General features: G+C 40.2%; 1 protein-coding gene across 1 annotated transcript in view; it reads right to left on the bottom strand.

The window, feature by feature from the left end:
- The window catches only part of LOC132897219 (cadherin-4-like), a gene marked incomplete at its 5' end in the record, with an annotated part of 970,760 nt that overhangs the window by 276,875 nt on the left and 674,174 nt on the right, over window positions 1–19,711 (bottom strand). Inside the window, 2 exons of the mRNA XM_060938690.1 lie at window positions 1,442–1,621; window positions 19,416–19,612. Coding sequence (XP_060794673.1) covers window positions 1,442–1,621; window positions 19,416–19,612 — 377 coding nt within the window. The remainder of the gene's footprint in view (window positions 1–1,441; window positions 1,622–19,415; window positions 19,613–19,711) is intronic.

Below are 19,711 nucleotides of genomic sequence, written 5' to 3'. Positions count from 1 at the left end.
TCTGCAGCTTGTTGCTAAGATACTTGACTAATTTGCTTGATTAATAGCTAAACAAAGGGTTAACTACACCAGAATCAACTCTGATAATGAGCAGGCCTGAGAACAACATCCATGTGTGTGTAATAAGCAGGCATACAGTACTATATTTATGTGCATGTGTGTGGGATGCTTCAGAACACACGCCGGGGAAACACTCGTTTTTTTCTTTTTTTTTTTTCCCCCGATGAGCCTCTGTTCCAGCACTAGGCCATCACAGTGCAGCCATAATCACATCACGAAGACACACACTAATCACCTCCAAAGCCTCCTTATGACAAGAGCCGGCGAATGGGGCGACTAATATATGCTAAGCTGCTTAGTGTGGGTCTTGTACCCATCCCCTAAGCGTCTGCAACAGTCATAAATGCATTTAAAGGGGGAGAGCAGGGTTCTCTGGATGGCCCCCCTTCTGTTTGAAACTCTTTAGCAGATGGATCCTCAAGATGGATCATATTTGATGAAAAAAACAAGAAGGCAAATTCAATTAACATGATTTAACTTGATCGATGAGGAGAACAAGGGCGTGTCCTGAAGGCTAGTGTTCGATTTTTGCATTTTTACTGAAATAAGACAGATTAATCATATAACTTTAGAGCACATTGTTTGGGAGAGGGTACATCAGAAAGAAGTGATTTGACAAAAGTTGTCGATTATGCTAGTTAGCGACGAGACTTTCAGTGGAGTAGGATCTTTTGAGAAGCTCGTCGTCATCATCACTGCTTGAGGCGAACCATGTTTGGTTGACTTGACCAGAATTGTAGCAGTAGGGTGGCCAGTTCACCTTTGGACTGTGGAGGAAACCAATGCAGACATGGGGAGAACATGCAAACTTCACACAGAAAGGCCCCCGTTGGCCACTGGGCTTGAACCCAGAACCTTCTTGCTGTGAGGTGACAATGCTAACGATTACACCATCCATTATCTGTAACCACTTATCCTGTGCAAGGTCATGGGCAAGCTGGAGCCTATCCCAGCTGACTATGGGCGAGAGACGGGGTACACCCTGGACAGGTCACCAGATCATTGCAAGGCTGACACATAGAGACAAACAACCATTCACACTCACATTCACGGTCAATTTAGAGCCACCAATTACCCTAACCTGCATGTCTTTGGACTGTAGAGGAAACCGGAGCAAACCCACGTAGACACGGGGAGAACATGCAAGCTCCACACAGAAAGGCCCTCATTGGCCACTGGGCTCGAACCCAGAACCTTCTTGCTGTGAGGCAACAGTGCTAACCACTACACTACCATGGCATCCTTATCCGATGAACCCTTTGAGAAAAACCCTTTTTAAGTGTGTGGACCTTGCAAAGGGAGTTACAAAGGGAAAAGAACTCTTGAGGGGACGTCACAGGACTAAAACATAGACCCACAAAGCAGAAGGTTGTGGACTTACACTGACGAGCATCTGTGGAAAGGGACCTCGGGAGTTCTCCGGGACGTTGATTGGTGGAATGACCCAGTCTCGCTTCTGCCGCAGCAATTCGCTGGAGTTCTGTCTTGGAGGAAACCTGATGACAACTTCCTGAGTCCCGGTGTCCTCTTGTCCTCGTGCCATGTAATAACCTGTCATTTCCTGTAAAATAAAACGGCAAGAGATGCACGGATGAATAACGTGAGGAGGTCAGCGGGGGAAAGTGTGTGATAAACTTCTCTCACTACCAAGCTTATGGACGCAGTTTCTCTTCTTCATCTTGTCATTTAAAAGCTGTAAACATCACTATAGGTGGATTGTGGATTTGAAATTTACACTCCTGCCATTGTTGACCAGGGACGATGCCGCAAACGCAGGCAGGAAGCTGTCAGGTGCTACTTCTTGAGTTCCTCTTGTTCTAAATATAGTCACAAATCTTGTAGTAGTTTGCAAACTCCTCTGAACATTCTGGTGAACTTTGGGAGCTGCTTTGCATATTTGAAACAATTTCTCTTGCATATTTTAAACTCTTGTTCTCCTTAACTCTGCCATTAGATTTTGTTCAGCCAGCCAGCTCAAATCCAATTTTGTCGAATAATGGCTAAATGGGTTATAACTTGTCATTGACATGTCCCATTTTCATAAAGTCTAGAGGACATTTTCATACTGTCCAATGCTTTTAACTGGCAATTAACTGTACAGCTGTAAATTCACTATATAATCAACTTTACACTCAATTTGGCATTATGATTTTATTAAGTCGTTAAAAAAAAAAGCTTTTCTGCTTGGACCCCGACAATCACTGCGAATAGTGAAAACGTTATTCATTCACACTGCATGTATAATGCACTCTACAGTGCCTTGAAAAAGTATTCATACCCCTTGAACTTTTTCACATTTTTCCACCTTACAACAACGAACATAAGTTTTTATTGGGATTTTAGGTGATAGACCAACACAGAGTAGCACATAATTGTGAAGTGAAACGAAAATGATAAATGGTCTTCAAAATTTTAAACAAATAAAAATCTGAAAAATGTGGTGTGCGTTAGTATTCAGCCCCCCCTGCATCAATACTGTACTTTGTAGAGCCACCTTTTGCTGCAATTACAGCTGCAAGTCTTTTGTGGTATGTCTCTACCAGCTTTGCACATCTAGACACTGAAATTTTTGCCCATTCTTCTTTGCAAAATGGCTCAAGCTCAGCCAGATTGGATGGAGAGCATCTGTGAACAGCAATTTTCAAGTCTTGCCACAGATGCTCAATGGGATTTAGGTCTGGACTTTGACTGGGCCATTCTAACACATGAATATTCTTTGATCTAAACCATTCCATTGTAGCTCTGGCTGTATGCTTAGGGTCATTGTCTTGCTGGAAGGTGAATCTCCTTCCCAGTCTCAAGTCTTTTGCAGCCTCCAACAGGTTTTCTTCCAGGATTGCCTTGTATTTGGCTCCATCCATCTTCCCATCAACTCTGACCAGCTTCCCTGTCCCTGCTGAAGAAAAGCATCCCCATAGCATGATGCTACCACCGCCATGTTTCACAGTGGGGATGGTGTGTGCAGGGTGATGAGCAGTGTTAGTTTTCCGCCACACATAGCGCTTTGCATTTAGGCCAAAAAGTTCAACTTTGGTCTCATCTGACTAATGCACCTTCTTCCACATGTTTGCTGTGTCCCCTACATGGCTTCTGGCAAATGGGACTTCTTGTGCCTGTCTTTCAACAATGGCTTTCTTCTTGCCACTCTTCCAAAAAGGCCAGATTTGTGGAGTGTACGACTTATAGTTGTCCTGTGCACAGATTCTCCCACCTGAGCTGTGGATTTCTGCAGCTCCTCCAGAGTGATCATGGGCCTCTTGGCTGCTTCTCTGACCAGTGCTCTCCTTGCTCGCTCTGTCAGTTTAGGTGGACGGCCATGTCTTGGTAGGTTTGCAGTTGTGCCATACTTTTTCCATTTTTGAATGATGGATTGAACAGTGCTTCTTGAGATGTTCAGAGCTTGGGATATTTTTTTATAATGTAACCCTGCTTTAAACTTCTCCAGAACTTTATCCCTGACCTGTCTGGTGAGTTCTTTGGTCTTCATGTTGCTGTTTGTTCTTCAGTGTTCTCTAACAAACCACTGAGGCCTTCACAGAACAAGTGTATTTATGCTGAGAGTAAATTACACACAGGAGGACTCTATTAACTAATTAGACGACTTCTGAAGGCAATTGATTGCACTGGATTGTATTTAGAGGGTTCAGAGTACAGGGGACTGAATACTAATGCACACCACATTTTTCAGATTTTTATTTGTTTAAAATTTTGAAGACCATTTATCATTTTCATTTCACTTTACAATTATGTGCTACTCTGTGTTGGTCTATCACATAAAATCTAAAAAAAAAAAAAAACCTTTTAAGTTCGTGGTTGTAAGGTGGAAAAATGTGAAAAAGTTCAAGGGGTATGAATACTTTTTCAAGGCACTGTATATGGAAACAAATACTAATATGAATAAGACACCTACTGTTTTTTTTTTTGTTGTTGTTGTTGTTTTTAATTTGCACTAGCAGTGCCGGCACAAATTGTTACTGTCAATCAGGATCTTAATACTACTTCTTCTCCTAATGTTTTTTAGGATGCTATTTCTTCCTCAGTTTTCAACCAATCATGACCAAATATCACATGAAGAATACCTCTGGGCTGAATTACTGTACATTGCTATGACTTTTGGTACTTATCTGGATCACTGAACTGGAATGATCCATAAAAAACAGGATTTTTTCCTCACTAAGCATCATTCTTTATCTCTTACCATTCCAGATCTGTAGGGTACGGTGACCAGACATCCCAGTTTGTAAGACCTAATGCAAATTACTGTGACTTTATTCACAGTATCTATCTATCTATCTATCTATCTATCTATCTATCTATCTATCTATCTATCGATTATTATTATAATACAACGTCACATCCATAACGGAATTTCGTCACATCCATAATGCTGACTTTTCCTTCCGAAACTCTGCATGAAATACAAAATATTTTAAAGATTTTTTAATATTCACCTTGGACTCCTCTATCAAATGGATATCTCCATTTCGACATTAGGTTTACAATTTCACAGAGTTTGATAAAAATGTACAGTCACCCAAGAAAAGTGATACTTTTTCTGTCACATCCATAACGCATCTTTTATTGGCATTTTCTGGCATGTCCGAGATGTACTATAGGATTTGTTCTTGTTCTATCACTTCTCCAGTATGGTACAGCCTTAAAATATGCAACACCTGTTTAAATACTGGGAGACAATAAAACATGCACTGGGTCATTTGTTGCCATTTTGAGTTCAAGTGTCACGTCCGTAACGCTGGAATTGCTCACAACCCCGATTCCAAAAAAGTTGGGACAAAGTACAAATTGTAAATAAAAACGGAATGAAATAATTTACAAATCTCAAAAACTGATAGTTTTCACAATAGAACATAGACAACATATCAAATGTCGAAAGTGAGACATTTTGAAATTTCATGCCAAATATTAGCTCATTTGAAATTTCATGACAGCAACACATCTCAAAAAAGTTGGGACAGGGGCAATAAGAGGCTGGAAAAGTTAAAGGTACAAAAAAGGAACAGCTGGAGGACCAAATTGCAACTCATTAGGTCAATTGGCAATAGGTCATTAACATGACTGGGTATAAAAAGAGCATCTTGGAGTGGCAGCGGCTCTCAGAAGTAAAGATGGGAAGAGGATCACCAATCCCCCTAATTCTGCGCCGACAAATAGTGGAGCAATATCAGAAAGGAGTTCAACAGTGTAAAATTGCAAAGAGTTTGAACATATCATCATCTACAGTGCATAATATCATCAAAAGATTCAGAGAATCTGGAAGAATCTCTGTGCGTAAGGGTCAAGGCCGGAAAACCATACTGGGTGCCCGTGATCTTCGGGCCCTTAGACGGCACTGCATCACATACAGGCATGCTTCTGTATTGGAAATCACAAAATGGGCTCAGGAATATTTCCAGAGAACATTATCTGTGAACACAATTCACCGTGCCATCCGCCGTTGCCAGCTAAAACTCTATAGTTCAAAGAAGAAGCCGTATCTAAACGGGATCCAGAAGCGCAGACGTCTTCTCTGGGCCAAGGCTCATTTAAAATGGACTGTGGCAAAGTGGAAAACCTGTTCTGTGGTCAGACGAATCAAAATTTGAAGTTCTTTATGGAAATCAGGGACGCCGTGCCATTCGGACTAAAGAGGAGAAGGACGACCCAAGTTGTTATCAGCGCTCAGTTCAGAAGCCTGCAACTCTGATGGTATAGGGTTGCATTAGTGCGTGTGGCATGGGCAGCTTACACATCTGGAAAGACACCATCAATGCTGAAAGGTATATCCAGGTTCTAGAGCAACATATGCTCCCATCCAGACGACGTCTCTTTCAGGGAAGACCTTGCATTTTCCAACATGACAATGCCAAACCACATACTGCATCAATTACAGCATCATGGCTGCGTAGAAGAAGGGTCCGGGTACTGAACTGGCCAGCCTGCAGTCCAGATCTTTCACCCATAGAAAACATTTGGCGCATCATAAAATGGAAGATATGACAAAAAAGACCTAAGACAGTTGAGCAACTAGAATCCTACATCAGACAAGAATGGGTTAACATTCCTATCCCTAAACTTGAGCAACTTGTCTCCTCAGTCCCCAGACGTTTACAGACTGTTGTAAAGAGAAAAGGGGATGTCTCACAGTGGTAAACATGGCCTTGTCCCAACTTTTTTGAGATGTGTTGTTGTCATGAAATTTAAAATCACCTAATTTTTCTCTTTAAATGATACATTTTCTCAGTTTAAACATTTGATATGTCATCTATGTTCTATTCTGAATAAAATATGGAATTTTGAAACTTCCACATCATTGCATTCTGTTTTTATTTACACTTTGTACTTTGTCCCAACTTTTTTGGAATCGGGTTGTATTTTTAGGACACTATTTCTCCCTTTAGTTTTCAACTAATCATCACCAAATTTCACATGAATACCTCTGGGCTGAATTAAGTTGCTATGACTTTTTTGGTACTGATTTGGATCACTGAACCAGAATGATCCATGAAAAATGGGCTTTTTTTCAATCACTTATAATTCTGTCAATTTTCGTGATTTTTTTTCAATCTTTTTTTTTAAATTAATTTATTTTTTATTTTGTTCAGGGCGGCAGGGCACAACTTTTCCTCACTAAGCGTTATTTTCTGTTCCGGATCTACAGGGTATGGTGACCAGACATCCTGGTTTCTAACAGCTAGTGCAAATTACTGTGACTTCATTCACAGTATCTATCCATCTAGTTGTTGTTATTATTATTATTATTATTATTATTATTTCTGCTGCATTTGGCCTTATTTGAGGCATTTCCCATGCATGAAAACTCATGAAATTTGATACACACATCAGTCATTGTCATCGCTACTCAGCCACAAACTTTTGGCCCCGGGCATGGCCCAGGGACTTCATAGTGCCCCTTTTTCCATTTCCCATTGAAATGAATGGGTAGAACTTTGGAATGATGATGTCAAAAGGCCATATGGAGTGAAATTACACATGGTCAAATTCATGTCAAACTTGGCAAACATGAGGCCAAGATATTGCTGAAGTTGAATTGCTAAGGGATTTTTGATATGTTGTAATATGTTGAAATATTATAACATATAATATGCCAAGATATTGCTGAATGTTGAACTTGATATCTTGTAATATGATTCTGATACTCTTTAGCCATTATGAGCCTGTCTGGTATAGTGCCACCAACTGGCCAAGGAAAGAATAGGGTTTTGAATATGTGTGTTTTGACACATGATGAATTTTAACATGCTCCTCCTAGACGGTTCATGAGATTCATGTGAAATTTGTTATACGTGATACCAAGATGTCGCTGATATTAAATTGTGAAAGGATTTTTGATATCTTGTAATATGTTGAATGGCCTTATGATTTTAATATCTTGCCACATAAACAGGAAACGTGTCAGAAAGCCACAGTGCATTGACTGTATGGTCGGACACTTCTTACTTCAATAGATATTATGATAACCTGATGCCCAATGGGCCTGCCTGTTATAGCACCACCACCTGGCCAAGCAGGAAATGTGCCAGAAATTGGCAATGCCTTAACTGATTGATCTGACACTTTACAAAATATTGTGTATTATGATTGTGATGATATTCACTTGTGTAATTCAGATGCCTAGCACAGCGCCACCATCTGGCCAAGCAGGAAATGGGGAAAAATGTTCAATTCATTGATGGATTGATCTGAAACTTTACAAAATATTGGATATCGTGAGTCTGATGATATAACATATACAATTCTGTGCACACTCATACACACACTCAGTCATATGCATATTTATGCATACACACAAACACTCACAAGTATGCACTCACATGCACATGCAACATCTATGAGCACACTCTCTTTCACACACACCTCTCTCTCTCTCTCTCTCTCTCTCTCTCCCCCCTGACAAACAGACACACACACACGCACGCACGCACACACAATAATAGCGGAGCTCCAGCGAAGCACCATACCTAAGAAAAAATGGTAAACCCATCGAGTCGATTTTTTGTGGTTTGTCCGTGTACATGTACCACCAGTCATACACACCGCCTAGTGGCCAGTGTTAGTAATTACCAGTCACACACACCGCCTAGTGGCCAGTGCTAGCCAGTAAAAAAATAAAACAAAAGAGACTGGCTAGGATATAAGAAAATTCTACAACCCAGAAACAGATGGGAGCTCCACTTTTAGGCAGTGCCTCAATCTACTAGTGCATCTCAAAAAATTAGAATATTGTGAAAAAGTTCAATATTTTCCATCAGTTATTTAAGAAAGTGAAAATGTTATATATTATAGACTCATTACACATAAACTAAAACGTTTCAAGCATTTTTCTATTTTAATTTTAATCAGTATGGCATACAGTACAAAAACATAAAAAAAACCATCTTAAAATATTAGAATATTTCATTTAGAGTTTGAGTAAAACAGTATGAACACAGTGTATCTCTCGGTCTAGTTCAGTACACACAACCACAATCATGGGGAAGACTGCTGACTTGACTGTTGTCCAGAAGATGATCACTAATGGTCTCCACAAGGAGGGTAAGCCACAAAAGGTAATTGCTGAAAAGGGTGGCTGGAAAAGGTGCACAAGCAACAGGGATGGCCGCAGTCTTGAGAGGATTGTCAAGAAAAGTTGATTCAAGAACTTGGGAGAGCTTCACAAGGAGTGGACTGAGGCTGGTGTCAGTGTATCAAGACCCATCACGAACAGACATCTTCAAGAAAGGGGATACAACTTTCGCATTCCTAATATCAAGCTACTCCTGAGCCAGAGACAATGTCAGAAGTGTCTTATCTGGGCTAAGGAGAGAAAGAAATGGATTGTTGCTCAGTGGTCCAAAGTCCTCTTTTCAGATGAATGTACATTTTGCATTTAATTTGGAAATCACGGTTCTAGAGTTTGGAGGAAGAATGGAGAGGCACAGAATCCAAGGTGTTTGAAGCCCAGTGTGAAGTTTCCACAGTATGTGATGATTTAGGGTGCCATGTCATCTGCTGGTGTTGGTCCACTGTATTTTATCAAGTCCAAAGTCAACACAGCCATCTACCAGGAGATTTTAGAGCACTTCATGCTTCCATCTGCTGACGAGCTTTTTGGAGATGCTGATTTCCTTTTCCAGTAGGACTTAGCACCTACCCACAGTGCCAAAACTACTACCAAATGGTTTGCTGACCATGATATTACTGTGTTTGATTGGCCAGCCAACTTGCCTGACCTGAACCCCATAGAGAATCTATGGGGTATTGTCAAGAGGAAGATGAGAAACACCCGACCCAAAATTACAGATACGCTGAAGGCCACTATCAAAGCAACCTGGGCTTCAATAACACCTCAGCAGTGCCACAGACTGATCACCTCCATGCCACACCGCATTGATACAGTAATTCATGGTAAAGGAGCCCCAACCAAGTATTGAGTGTATAAATGCATATACTTTTCAGAAGTTGGACATTTTCTGTATTGTAAATCCTTTTTTTGATTGATCTTGGGGAATATTCTAATAATTTGAGATACTGGATTTCTGATTTTCATGAGCTATAAGCCATAATCATCAAAATTAAAACAAAAAGGCTTTAAATATTTCACTTTACATGTCATGAATATAGAATATATGAAAGCTTACCTTTTTGAATTAAATTATGAAAAAATAGGAACTTTTTCATGGTATTCTAATTTTTTGAGATGCACTAGTGTATATATTAGTGACCTGCCATCATTGTGCATTTTGTTGCAGACATATGAAAACTCTGCATGTACACACACACACTGCAGATACAGGAAAGCTAAGATGACTTAAGATTACAGCGTGAGATAGAGATAAGGAGGAGACACATGCATAGTTTTGTACATAAATGTACATTTTCACACCACAGAAACACACACACAGTCTTTGTCTGTCTATCTCTCATCCGTCAAGCAGTCATGGCATTTGCAACATGCACATCACCTTTGAACATTTGATGAATATAATGACATGTGACTGTTTTGTTGGGTCATAAGAATTATGCATACAATCACATCACATATTGTAACTTTACAAAATATTGGATATCGTGAGTCTGATGATATAACATATACAATTCTGTGCACACTCAAACACACACTCACAGTCAAAAGAATATTTATGCATACACACATATTGGAATGTCCTGGGTTGCAAACCCACATGTGCGAGAACCACACGTGTGAGGGCCCGTCAAGGCCGCTAGCGGCTTTAATAATAACTATTATTATTATTATGTTTTTAGGATGCTATTTCTCCCTCTGTTTTCAACCAATCATCATCAAATTTCACATGAATACCTCTGGGCTGAATTACATTGCTATGACTTTTGGTGCTGATCTGGATCACTGAACTGGAATCATCCATGAAAAAACAATAATTTTTTCAGTCACTTATAACTCTGTCAATTTTTGTGATTTTTTCAATCCGTATTTTTTTAAATTTTGCTCAGGGTGGCAGGGCACAACTTTTCTTCACTAGGTGTCATTCTCTATCGCTTGCTGTTCTGTATCTATAGGGTACGGTGACCAGACGTTCCGGTTTATAAGAGCTAGCTCAAATCACTGTGACTTCAGTCACACTATCTATTTTTTTCTTCCCTCAGGAGGGTCCATGGGTAATCTGGTTGAGATTAGATGTGTGCATGTTTCTGTCGGTTAATATTTGGACATTCCAGGTCAGACCACGCCCACGTCCTCTACTCTAGGATTAAATGTGAATCCAGATACAGATAGTGACATTATATTACATTACATTACATTCCTTCATTGTATGGAAGCATCAGTTTCTGTCAATCCTAATTGCATTTTAGTTGTACGGTTAGTATTTTCTATTCCATTTTTTCCCAGTATATCGTTCATTTCATCTTTATTCCATGATCTCTTTTGTAGCCCGAGGGCTTCAGCAGCCACTTAAAATGCAAAACAGGGAAAGTAGCTCAACTATGTCATTATTTATCCCAAAAAAATTCATTTCCTTGGCAATTTATTGGGTGTTCTGTTTTTTCTTGGTCAATTTTCTGATGTTTCAGTTCAGTTTTCTCAGAGAATCTTCACAACTGACATGAAATCAGGTCTCTCTCTCTCTCTGCTGTTTTCCATGGTACCATTCGAGATTTTATACATTGTCTCAGTAATAGGTATTCATCAGTGCCTTGGGAGTCCCAACAAGTCAGTGTGCACCATTGTAAGTGTGTGTGTGTGTGTGTGGGGTCCCTGCTGAGTGCAGGTTAAGTATATACAGGTACAGATAATAGCAGTCTTACACTTTCTTCCTAAGGTGTACCAACATTCATTTGTTTTAATGGGCTCTGTTGTTGAAAATCCTGAAGTGAATAAGACCGAAGAGACAAAGACAGAGAGAGATTTGTGTGTGTGTGTGTGTGTGTGTGTGTGTGTGTATAAGAAAAGGGAGACAAGGAAATTTCAAATGTCTCATTTCACCTGGTGTGTCATAACAGGGATCGTCAATCTCTTTCTATTTCCACAAATTCTCTCCTGTCAATATTTTACTACATTTATATTAAATTTGTACATTAAATATTGAATGAAACGGTTTAAATTTTTTATACTCCCTCTGCTTCGCTTACAAAGTCACCACAGAGCAGCCAGTAAAATCCACTCATCGGCCATTTTACTAGGAACGCCCATGAGGTACACTTGTTTGATGCAGTTCTCTTATACCCTGTCCACACTAGGGATTTTGTACCGATACGAAACTACTTTCATATCGCAACACCTGTCCACACTAGCAACTATACCGGTACTGTAGCGGTATAACTGTATCGGTACGAAATCCGCAAATGTATGGGTTTCGTACTGGTACAGTATCGGTACTGTAGCGCTTCGCTGTAGTGTGGACAGATGAAGCGGTTCTGTATCGATACAAATATAATGCGCATGCGCAATGAACCGTTCCTACTTCTTCCGGCAATACGCACGTGCTTTCCAGCTGCAAATAAAACGTCAAAATGGCTCAAAATAACCGTGGAGCTACATGGAGCAAAGAAAGGGGGGAAAAAGGAGGGAGGAAGAAAAGAGGGAGAGAAAGGGAGGGGAAGAGAAGGAAAGAGGGAGAAAGTGAGATTCGTTTTCTTTGTTTCTCAACTGCCTCGTGCGTTTTATACGATTCGACTGAATAAATGACCACCAGAAATACAGACCGTACATTGACAACAAAAAGCACACACACGTTATTTCATCCGCCATATTCTCGGAAGGAAGTTACTCGGTAACCACGGAAACATTTCGCGCACGCGCATTTCAACTTCCGTGAAAGAAAACCGCAAACATTTCTCGCTAGTGTGGACAGATGCACTAAACTGTACCGGTATACTTTGTATCGATACAGTTATACCACTTTCGTACCGGTATAAGTGTGAACACAGCATAATCATCCGATCCCTTGACAGCAGTACAGTCATGCAGATATGAATCAAGAGCTTCAGTTAATGTTCACAATGTTCAAACATCAGAATGGGAACGATTGTGATCTCAAAACGTGACTTGCTTTCACTGTGGCATGGGTGTTGGTTTGAGCCAGATGAGTATTTTTGGTTTGAGCATTTCAGAAATTGCTGATCTCCTTGGGTTTTCACACACATCAGCCTCTAGAGTTTGCACAGGAAGGATATAGTAACTCATATAATCACTCTTTACAACCGTGGTGAGCAGAAAAGCATCTCAGCATGCAACAACAGAAGAACACATCGGGTTCCAGTCCTGCAGACCAAGAACAGGAATCTTAGAATCAACAACAAGTTCCTATTAAAGTGGCCGGTGAGTGGATGTGCAGAATAGAAATAATAGAAATGAGCTGTGAGTGTGAGAAAGATAGGATGAAGAAGAGGAGATCATGCAAATCCAGAACCACAATAATACAAATGACAGCGTAAATTGCACTAGAAGTGACCAAGGAAGAACCACTGAAAAGAAAGAAAGCCAGAAGAGCAAAAATAAATAAAGAAAGGACAAGCAAGAAGAAGACACAATTACACAAACGAGACAAACAGGTTGAACAAAAATGAGAATGACATGAAAATAAGAATGAAAACAAACTATAAAAAAGAATTTAAAGAACAGTCAAGAAAGTAGCAGAATAACTGGAAGAATGAGAAATGCAGGAACAAGGCATCAAGAAGAACATTGATGAAATCAAAAAACACTATTAAAAAAAAAGAACAATAAAATAAAGCAAAAATGTGAAGTAAGGACCAGATAAACAAAATCCAGGATAAGAATAACAAGTAGAGGAACAAGTAAGAACAAAAAGGTGCAAAAAGAGGAAGAAGAGGAGAAGGTGGAAGAGGAGAAGGTGGAAGGGGGCTACAGCATACAAACACAACTAGTCTACAACCACACCAATATGAATGACAACCAACATTGGAATAGGACATAAAAAAGAGGGAAAAGAAAAAGGACACAAAATATAAAACAACAAAAACAGAACAACAAGCAGCACAGGAATGGAAAATACACACATACAGAAGCAGAAGACCATCATGATTCCGACAAATACTGAGGAACTGAAAGAATTCATGAACAACAGCAAGTACAAATAAAACAAAAATGAGGATGAGCTATGAAAAGTATAAAAAAGATACAATAGAAAAAAAGATAAAAAAGATACAATAGAACAACAAAATAATGAAAGTCAAGATGTTAAGCCAGATAAACACAAACTAGAAGAAACAAGAACATAAAGAAGAAGAGGTTGAGCCAGATAAACATAAACTAGAAGAAAACAAGAACATGACAAAAGAGAAGAAGAAAAGACGGTGAGCCAGATAAACACAAACTAGAAGAAACAAGAACATGAAGGAGAGGAAGAAGAAGAAGAGGTAGAGCCAGATAAACATAAACTAGAAGAAAACAAGAACATGACGAAAGAGAAGATGATGCTGATGATAAAACAGATAAACACAAACTAGAAGAAAACAAGAACGTGAAGAAGAGGTTGAGCCAGATAAACGTAAACTAGAAGAAAACAAGAACATGATGAAAGAGAAGAAGAAGCAGCTGATGATGATAACGATGATGATGATGTTAAGCCAGATAAACACAAACTAGAAGAAAACAAGAACATGATGATGAAGAATAAGAAGAAGGGGTTGAGCCAGATAAACACAAACTAGAAGAAAACAAGAAGAAGAACATGAATGAATGAATGAATGAATGAATGAATGAATCTTCAGTAAGGACTTTGGTGGATCTGGAGTCATGGGAATCCTGGGAATGTTTGACATCCATCCATCCATCCATCCATCCATTCATTATCTGTACCTACTTATCCTGTGCAGGGTCACAGGCAAGCAGGAGCCTGTCCCTATGAGCGAGAAATCGCCAGGTCTGACAGGGCTGACATAGCCTAGTAAACTAGACCCACCCGCCTAGCGGCCAAAAATATTTTTTGCCTAGCGAGTGGGTCTAGCCTCGCACCATATAAACAAAAACACCCCGGGCATCAAATCGTGCCCGCCAATCACAACGCAAGGTTTTTGTTTGGATTCTTTGGGCGGGCTTTTGCAGGAGTGGCGACAAAGCTGCGCGACGCTGGAGAAAGCACAACAGGAAAGATGGCTACGGCTAGTGAACAGCGCGCGTTTGACTCCACTTTGGAATCAGTTTTAGAAGAATTAGACTTGGAGTTTTCGTTGAAACATGAGCAGGAAGAGGCTCTCCGCTCATTCCTTTTCAAGAAGGGGGTTTTCATTGTTTTGCCGACCGGCTATGGCAAAAGTCTGATCTACCAGCTGGCTCCGCTCGTAGCCAAAAGGATGGGGCTAGTTTGTGCAGTACGAAGAATTAATAAACAGCTTTGAAACATTACTTTTTGATTGTTTCTTATTTTCCCATTATTTTAAATTTAAGGGAAATTATTTCACCAAACACCACTAAATAAAAACTCTCAAAAACAGTTTGAAAAACACTTGAAAAAAAATAAGAGTGTATGTTAAGTATGTGGTACAGACTCCAAACTTGTGGTCATTATCTCCAAACTTCTTAATATCTAGAACCTGTTTATTAATTAATACGCATTTTGAAAAATTATTTATTTCAAGGCCTCCCCCACTGCTTTCTGTCGCTCTGACTACGTCACAGTCACTGTTGCGCTGATTGGTCAGAGCGTTGGCCTATACGCACAGAGACAGTTTGAAAGACAGCGGGTTGTTCCACCCACACCCTTCGGAAATGTCTACGGATCGAGGCCAGACTAAATATTCACATTTAGTCTGGCTTGCCAGGCTAGGTCTGACACAGAGACGAACAACCATTCACACCTACGCTCAATTTAGAGTCACCAGTTAACCTAACCTGCATGTCTTTGGACTGTGGGGGAAACCGGAGCACCCGGAGGAAACCCACGCGGACACGGGGAGAACATGCAAACTCCACACAGTAAGGCCCTCGCCGGCCCCGGGGCTCGAACCCGGACCTTCTTGCTGTGAGGTGACAGCGCTAACCACTACACCACCGTGCCGCCCAGAACGTTTGGCATGAAGCGGGAACTCATGGCATTTTATCTCAGGTCACCACACACTCATCCACACCAACAGCCAACATTCGCTGTGATAGCACGCGACACATGCTAATTCCATCCTGCTAGTTTGAATGCACAGATACAGCATTCCGAACTCAAGTTAAAAATTAACGAAATAACACTGGGAGATTATTTTTTTTTCTTTTGCATGTGATTTGCATATTAACACGTCCTCCGGCATCCTCAGACTCGGAGACACGTTTGACAAGACGTGCGTTTAAAATCTAATCAGGATACGATCCAGACACAAGACCCATGAAACGTCCCAGTGTAACAGTGTAAACAGAGTTTTCCTCTATCAACAAAAGAGCAGCACAGCTGGCACAGCTGGCCCCGGTCGTACAGATGTGCACCTGGTCGGATTAATCAGGTGAATCTTTATTCAACATTCACTTCAGACAGGAGTGAGTCAGGCTCGGAGCCAGAACACACACATCCTCCAGCCTGCTTGGAAGGATGGACTGCAACAGAGTTGTATGAGAAAGAGGGATTACAGAGAAGAGAAAGAGAGCAGGAGGAGGAGGAGTGAAGGAGTGGTAAATTGTGCCAGTTTAAACCATTCTGGCAGCCCAGGCTTTGAAATCCCACCTGCCTCTCCACATCTGGAAGTTATTATTCAACACAATAACAGTGAGACCTCAGCAAATGCTAAACACGACAATACACTATGCTAAACTACACACACACACACACACACACACACACACACGCGCGCGCGTCCTGATGTTACAGAGTGACGACTGTCCCTTGTACTACAATTCACAAACCTAATCATGTGACTTTACATGTGGGGAAAAAAAGCTGGCATGAACATGCTGCATGTTGAGGCAGTGACATTCTAAAGATCCTGAAGCTCGTGGCCAGAAAAGTGTACAGACACTATATTCTTTCTTTCTTTCTTTCTTTCTTTCTTTCTTTCTTTCTTTCTTTCTTTCTTTCTTTCTCCAACTGACTTCACATTTCTCTTTCTTTCTTTCTTTCTTTCTTTCTTTCTGCAGCTGACTCTCTCCACATCTTTCTTTCTTCACATCTTTCTTTTTTCTCCAGATGACTTCACATTTCTTTCTTTCTTTCTTTCTTTCTTTCTTTCTTTCTTTCTTTCTTTCTTTCTTTCTCCAACTGACTTCACATTATCTTTCTTTCTTCTTTCTTTCTTTCTTTCTTTCTGCAGCTGACTCTCTCCACATCTTTCTTCACATCTTTCTTTCTTTTTTCTCCAGATGACTTCACATTTTCTTTCTTTCTTTCTTTCTTTCTTTCTTTCTCCAGCTGACTCTCTCCACATTTTTCTTTCTTTGGTCACATCTTTCTTTCTTTCTTTCTTTTTTCTCCATCTTTCACATTTTCTTTCTTTCTCCATCTGACTTCACATTTTCTTTCTTTCTTTCTTTCTTTCTTTCTTTCTTTCTTTCTTTCTTTCTTTCTTTCTTTCTTTCTCCAGCTGACTCCACATTTCTTTCTTTCTTTCTTTCTTTCTTTCTTTCTTTCTCCAGCTGACTCTCTCCACATTTTTCTTTCTTTGTTCAAATCTTTCTTTCTCCATCTGACTTCACATTTTCTTTCTTTCTTTCTTTCTTTCTTTCTTTCTTTCTTTCTTTCTTTCTTTCTTTCTCCAGCTGACTTCACATTTCTTTCTTTCTTTCTTTCTTTCTTTCTTTCTTTCTTTCTTTCTTTCTTTCTTTTTTCTCCATCTGACTTCACATTTTCTTTCTTTCTTTCTTTCTTTCTTTCTTTCTTTCTTTCTTTCTTTCTTTCTTTCTCCAGCTGACTTCACATTTCTTTCTTTCTTTCTTTCTTTCTTTCTTTCTTTTTTCTCCATCTGACTTCACATTTTCTTTCTTTCTTTCTTTCTTTCTTTCTTTCTTTCTTTCTTTCTTTCTTTCTTTCTTTCCATGTACAGCTGACCCTCTTCACAGCTTTCTTTCTTTTTTCTCCAGCTTTCACATTTTCTTTCTTTCTTTCTTTCTTTCTTTCTTTTTTCTCCAGCTTTCACATTTTCTTTCTTTCCTTCTCCAGTTGACTATCTCTACATCTTTCTTTCTTTCTTTGTTCACATCTTTCTTTCTTTTTTCTCCAGCTTTCACATTTTCTTTCTTTCTCCAGCTGACTCTCTCCACATCTTTCTTTCTTTCTTTGTCCACCTGACTCTCTTTATATCTTTCTTTCTTTCATAACAGACGAGTGCCTGAGGTGGCAAAATCAAATCCAGGGGATGGTGGGAGTCTCAGGAGAGTCTGCTGTTTTGCCTGAGTGGGAGGGGCATAATCTTTCTCTGCTGTCAATCACAGCGACACTCGCCACTGTCTGAGAGAAAGCCTGCGATCCTCATCAGTACTCTTCCTTTATAACAAAGCGGATGTTTATTCCATTAGCAGTATTTTCAGGGACGTCAGTGTGTTTTGTCCTCTTCCCATCACTGCGTGTGCTATATTGCGTTTCATTCAGACCCCCTCGATCTCTCTCGTTGTCCACATGGCCACGCCCTGTCAACTGATCCAAAGGGGAGGTGTTTAAAGCAAAACCCATGAGCTGCAGTCATGTGACTTGTAAAGATACTGTAATATGAAAGATCAACGAGTGCGTAGATACGGATTCCGAATCACAACATTATCGTCAAGTCGTCGGATTGAGAAAAGGAAACAGGAACTCTGTGTGTGTGTGTGTGTGTGTGTGTGTGTGTGCGTGCGTGCGTCAGTGATGTTTTTGTTTTTGTTGATCATGTTGAGCTGTGTGCTGCTGATCTGCTCAGAATAACAGAATAACACACTCCAGCCGAGTTCAACTCATCTGACTCCATACTGCACTACAGGAAGCTGCAGTCCAGATGGGGCTGGGTTAAATTGGCTCGTGTGTGTGTGTGTGTGTGTGTGTGTGTGTGTGTGTGTGTGTGTGTGTGTGATCGATTTTGCGTATTTTTAGACGTGACGTGTTACCTGTGTGGCCTGACAAGCTGGCTAAATAAATTATGGGAGCTCTCACCTCTCACACACAGGGTCCGAGTTTCATCAAGAAGGCAGCCTCTGTGTGTGTGTGTGTGTGTGTGTGTGTGTGTGTGTGTGTGTGTGTGTGTGTGTGTGTGTGTGTGTGCATCTGTGAGTGTGTGTCACTCAACTTGATGGTTTATATGCAAACACTTAACTATGAGAGCACTGAGAAAAAAGGAATCACACACACACACACACACACACACACACACACACACACACACACTACTCTCTCCACATCATCTTTCTTTCTTTCTTTCTTTCTTTCTTTCTTTCTTTCTTTCTTTCTTTCTCTTTGTCCAATTGACCTTTCTTTCTTTCTTTCTTTCTTTCTTTCTTTCTTTCTTTCTTTCTTTCTTTCTGTCCAATTGACTCTACATTCTCTTTCTTTCTTTCTTTCTTTCTTTCTTTCTTTCTTTCTTTCTTTCTTTCTTTCTTTCTTTCTTTCTTTCTCTTTGTCCAATTGACTCTTCTTTCTTTCTTTCTTTCTTTCTTTCTTTCTTTCTTTCTGTCCAATTGACTCTACATTCTCTTTCTTTCTTTCTTTTTCTTTCTTTTTGTCCAATTGACTATACATTTTCTTTCTTTCTTTCTTTCTTTCTTTCTTTCTTTCTTTCTTTGTCCAGTTGACTCCACATCATCTTTCTTTCTTTCTTTCTTTCTTTCTTTCTTTCTTTCTTTCTTTCTTTCTTTCTTTGTTTCAGCCCCCACTCCTCTCCTTGTGTCATTCCTCTTTTTCGTTCAGCTCACTGGAAGCACCAAACTGTAGATGTTCCTCAGGAAGTGTGAATGGAGTTAGACTTTGTCTCCTCACCTCCAGCTCCAGTTGGATGGTCGTCTCCCAGGTGTGTGTGTCGTCTGTGGTGTGAGCCGTCACTGTGAATGTTATCGGTGTGTTCAGAGTGAACATGTCTCTCTGTGTGTACACGGATCCGTCTGACTCGATTCTGAAGCGGGGATCACTGCTGTCCATCTGTACAGCTGCGTTCCCTGAACAGTCATCAAAATGAACTGAGAGAGAGAGAGAGAGAGAGAGAGAGAGAACGTTATACTCAAACTCCAACCATTCATACTTGCATAGCTTCAGAGTTACACAAGAGAGTCACACAC

Source organism: Neoarius graeffei, chromosome 13 (genome assembly GCF_027579695.1).
Source record: "Neoarius graeffei isolate fNeoGra1 chromosome 13, fNeoGra1.pri, whole genome shotgun sequence".
In the NCBI taxonomy this organism is placed as follows: domain Eukaryota; kingdom Metazoa; phylum Chordata; class Actinopteri; order Siluriformes; family Ariidae; genus Neoarius; species Neoarius graeffei.
This window is presented reverse-complemented; position numbering and strand designations above follow the sequence as displayed.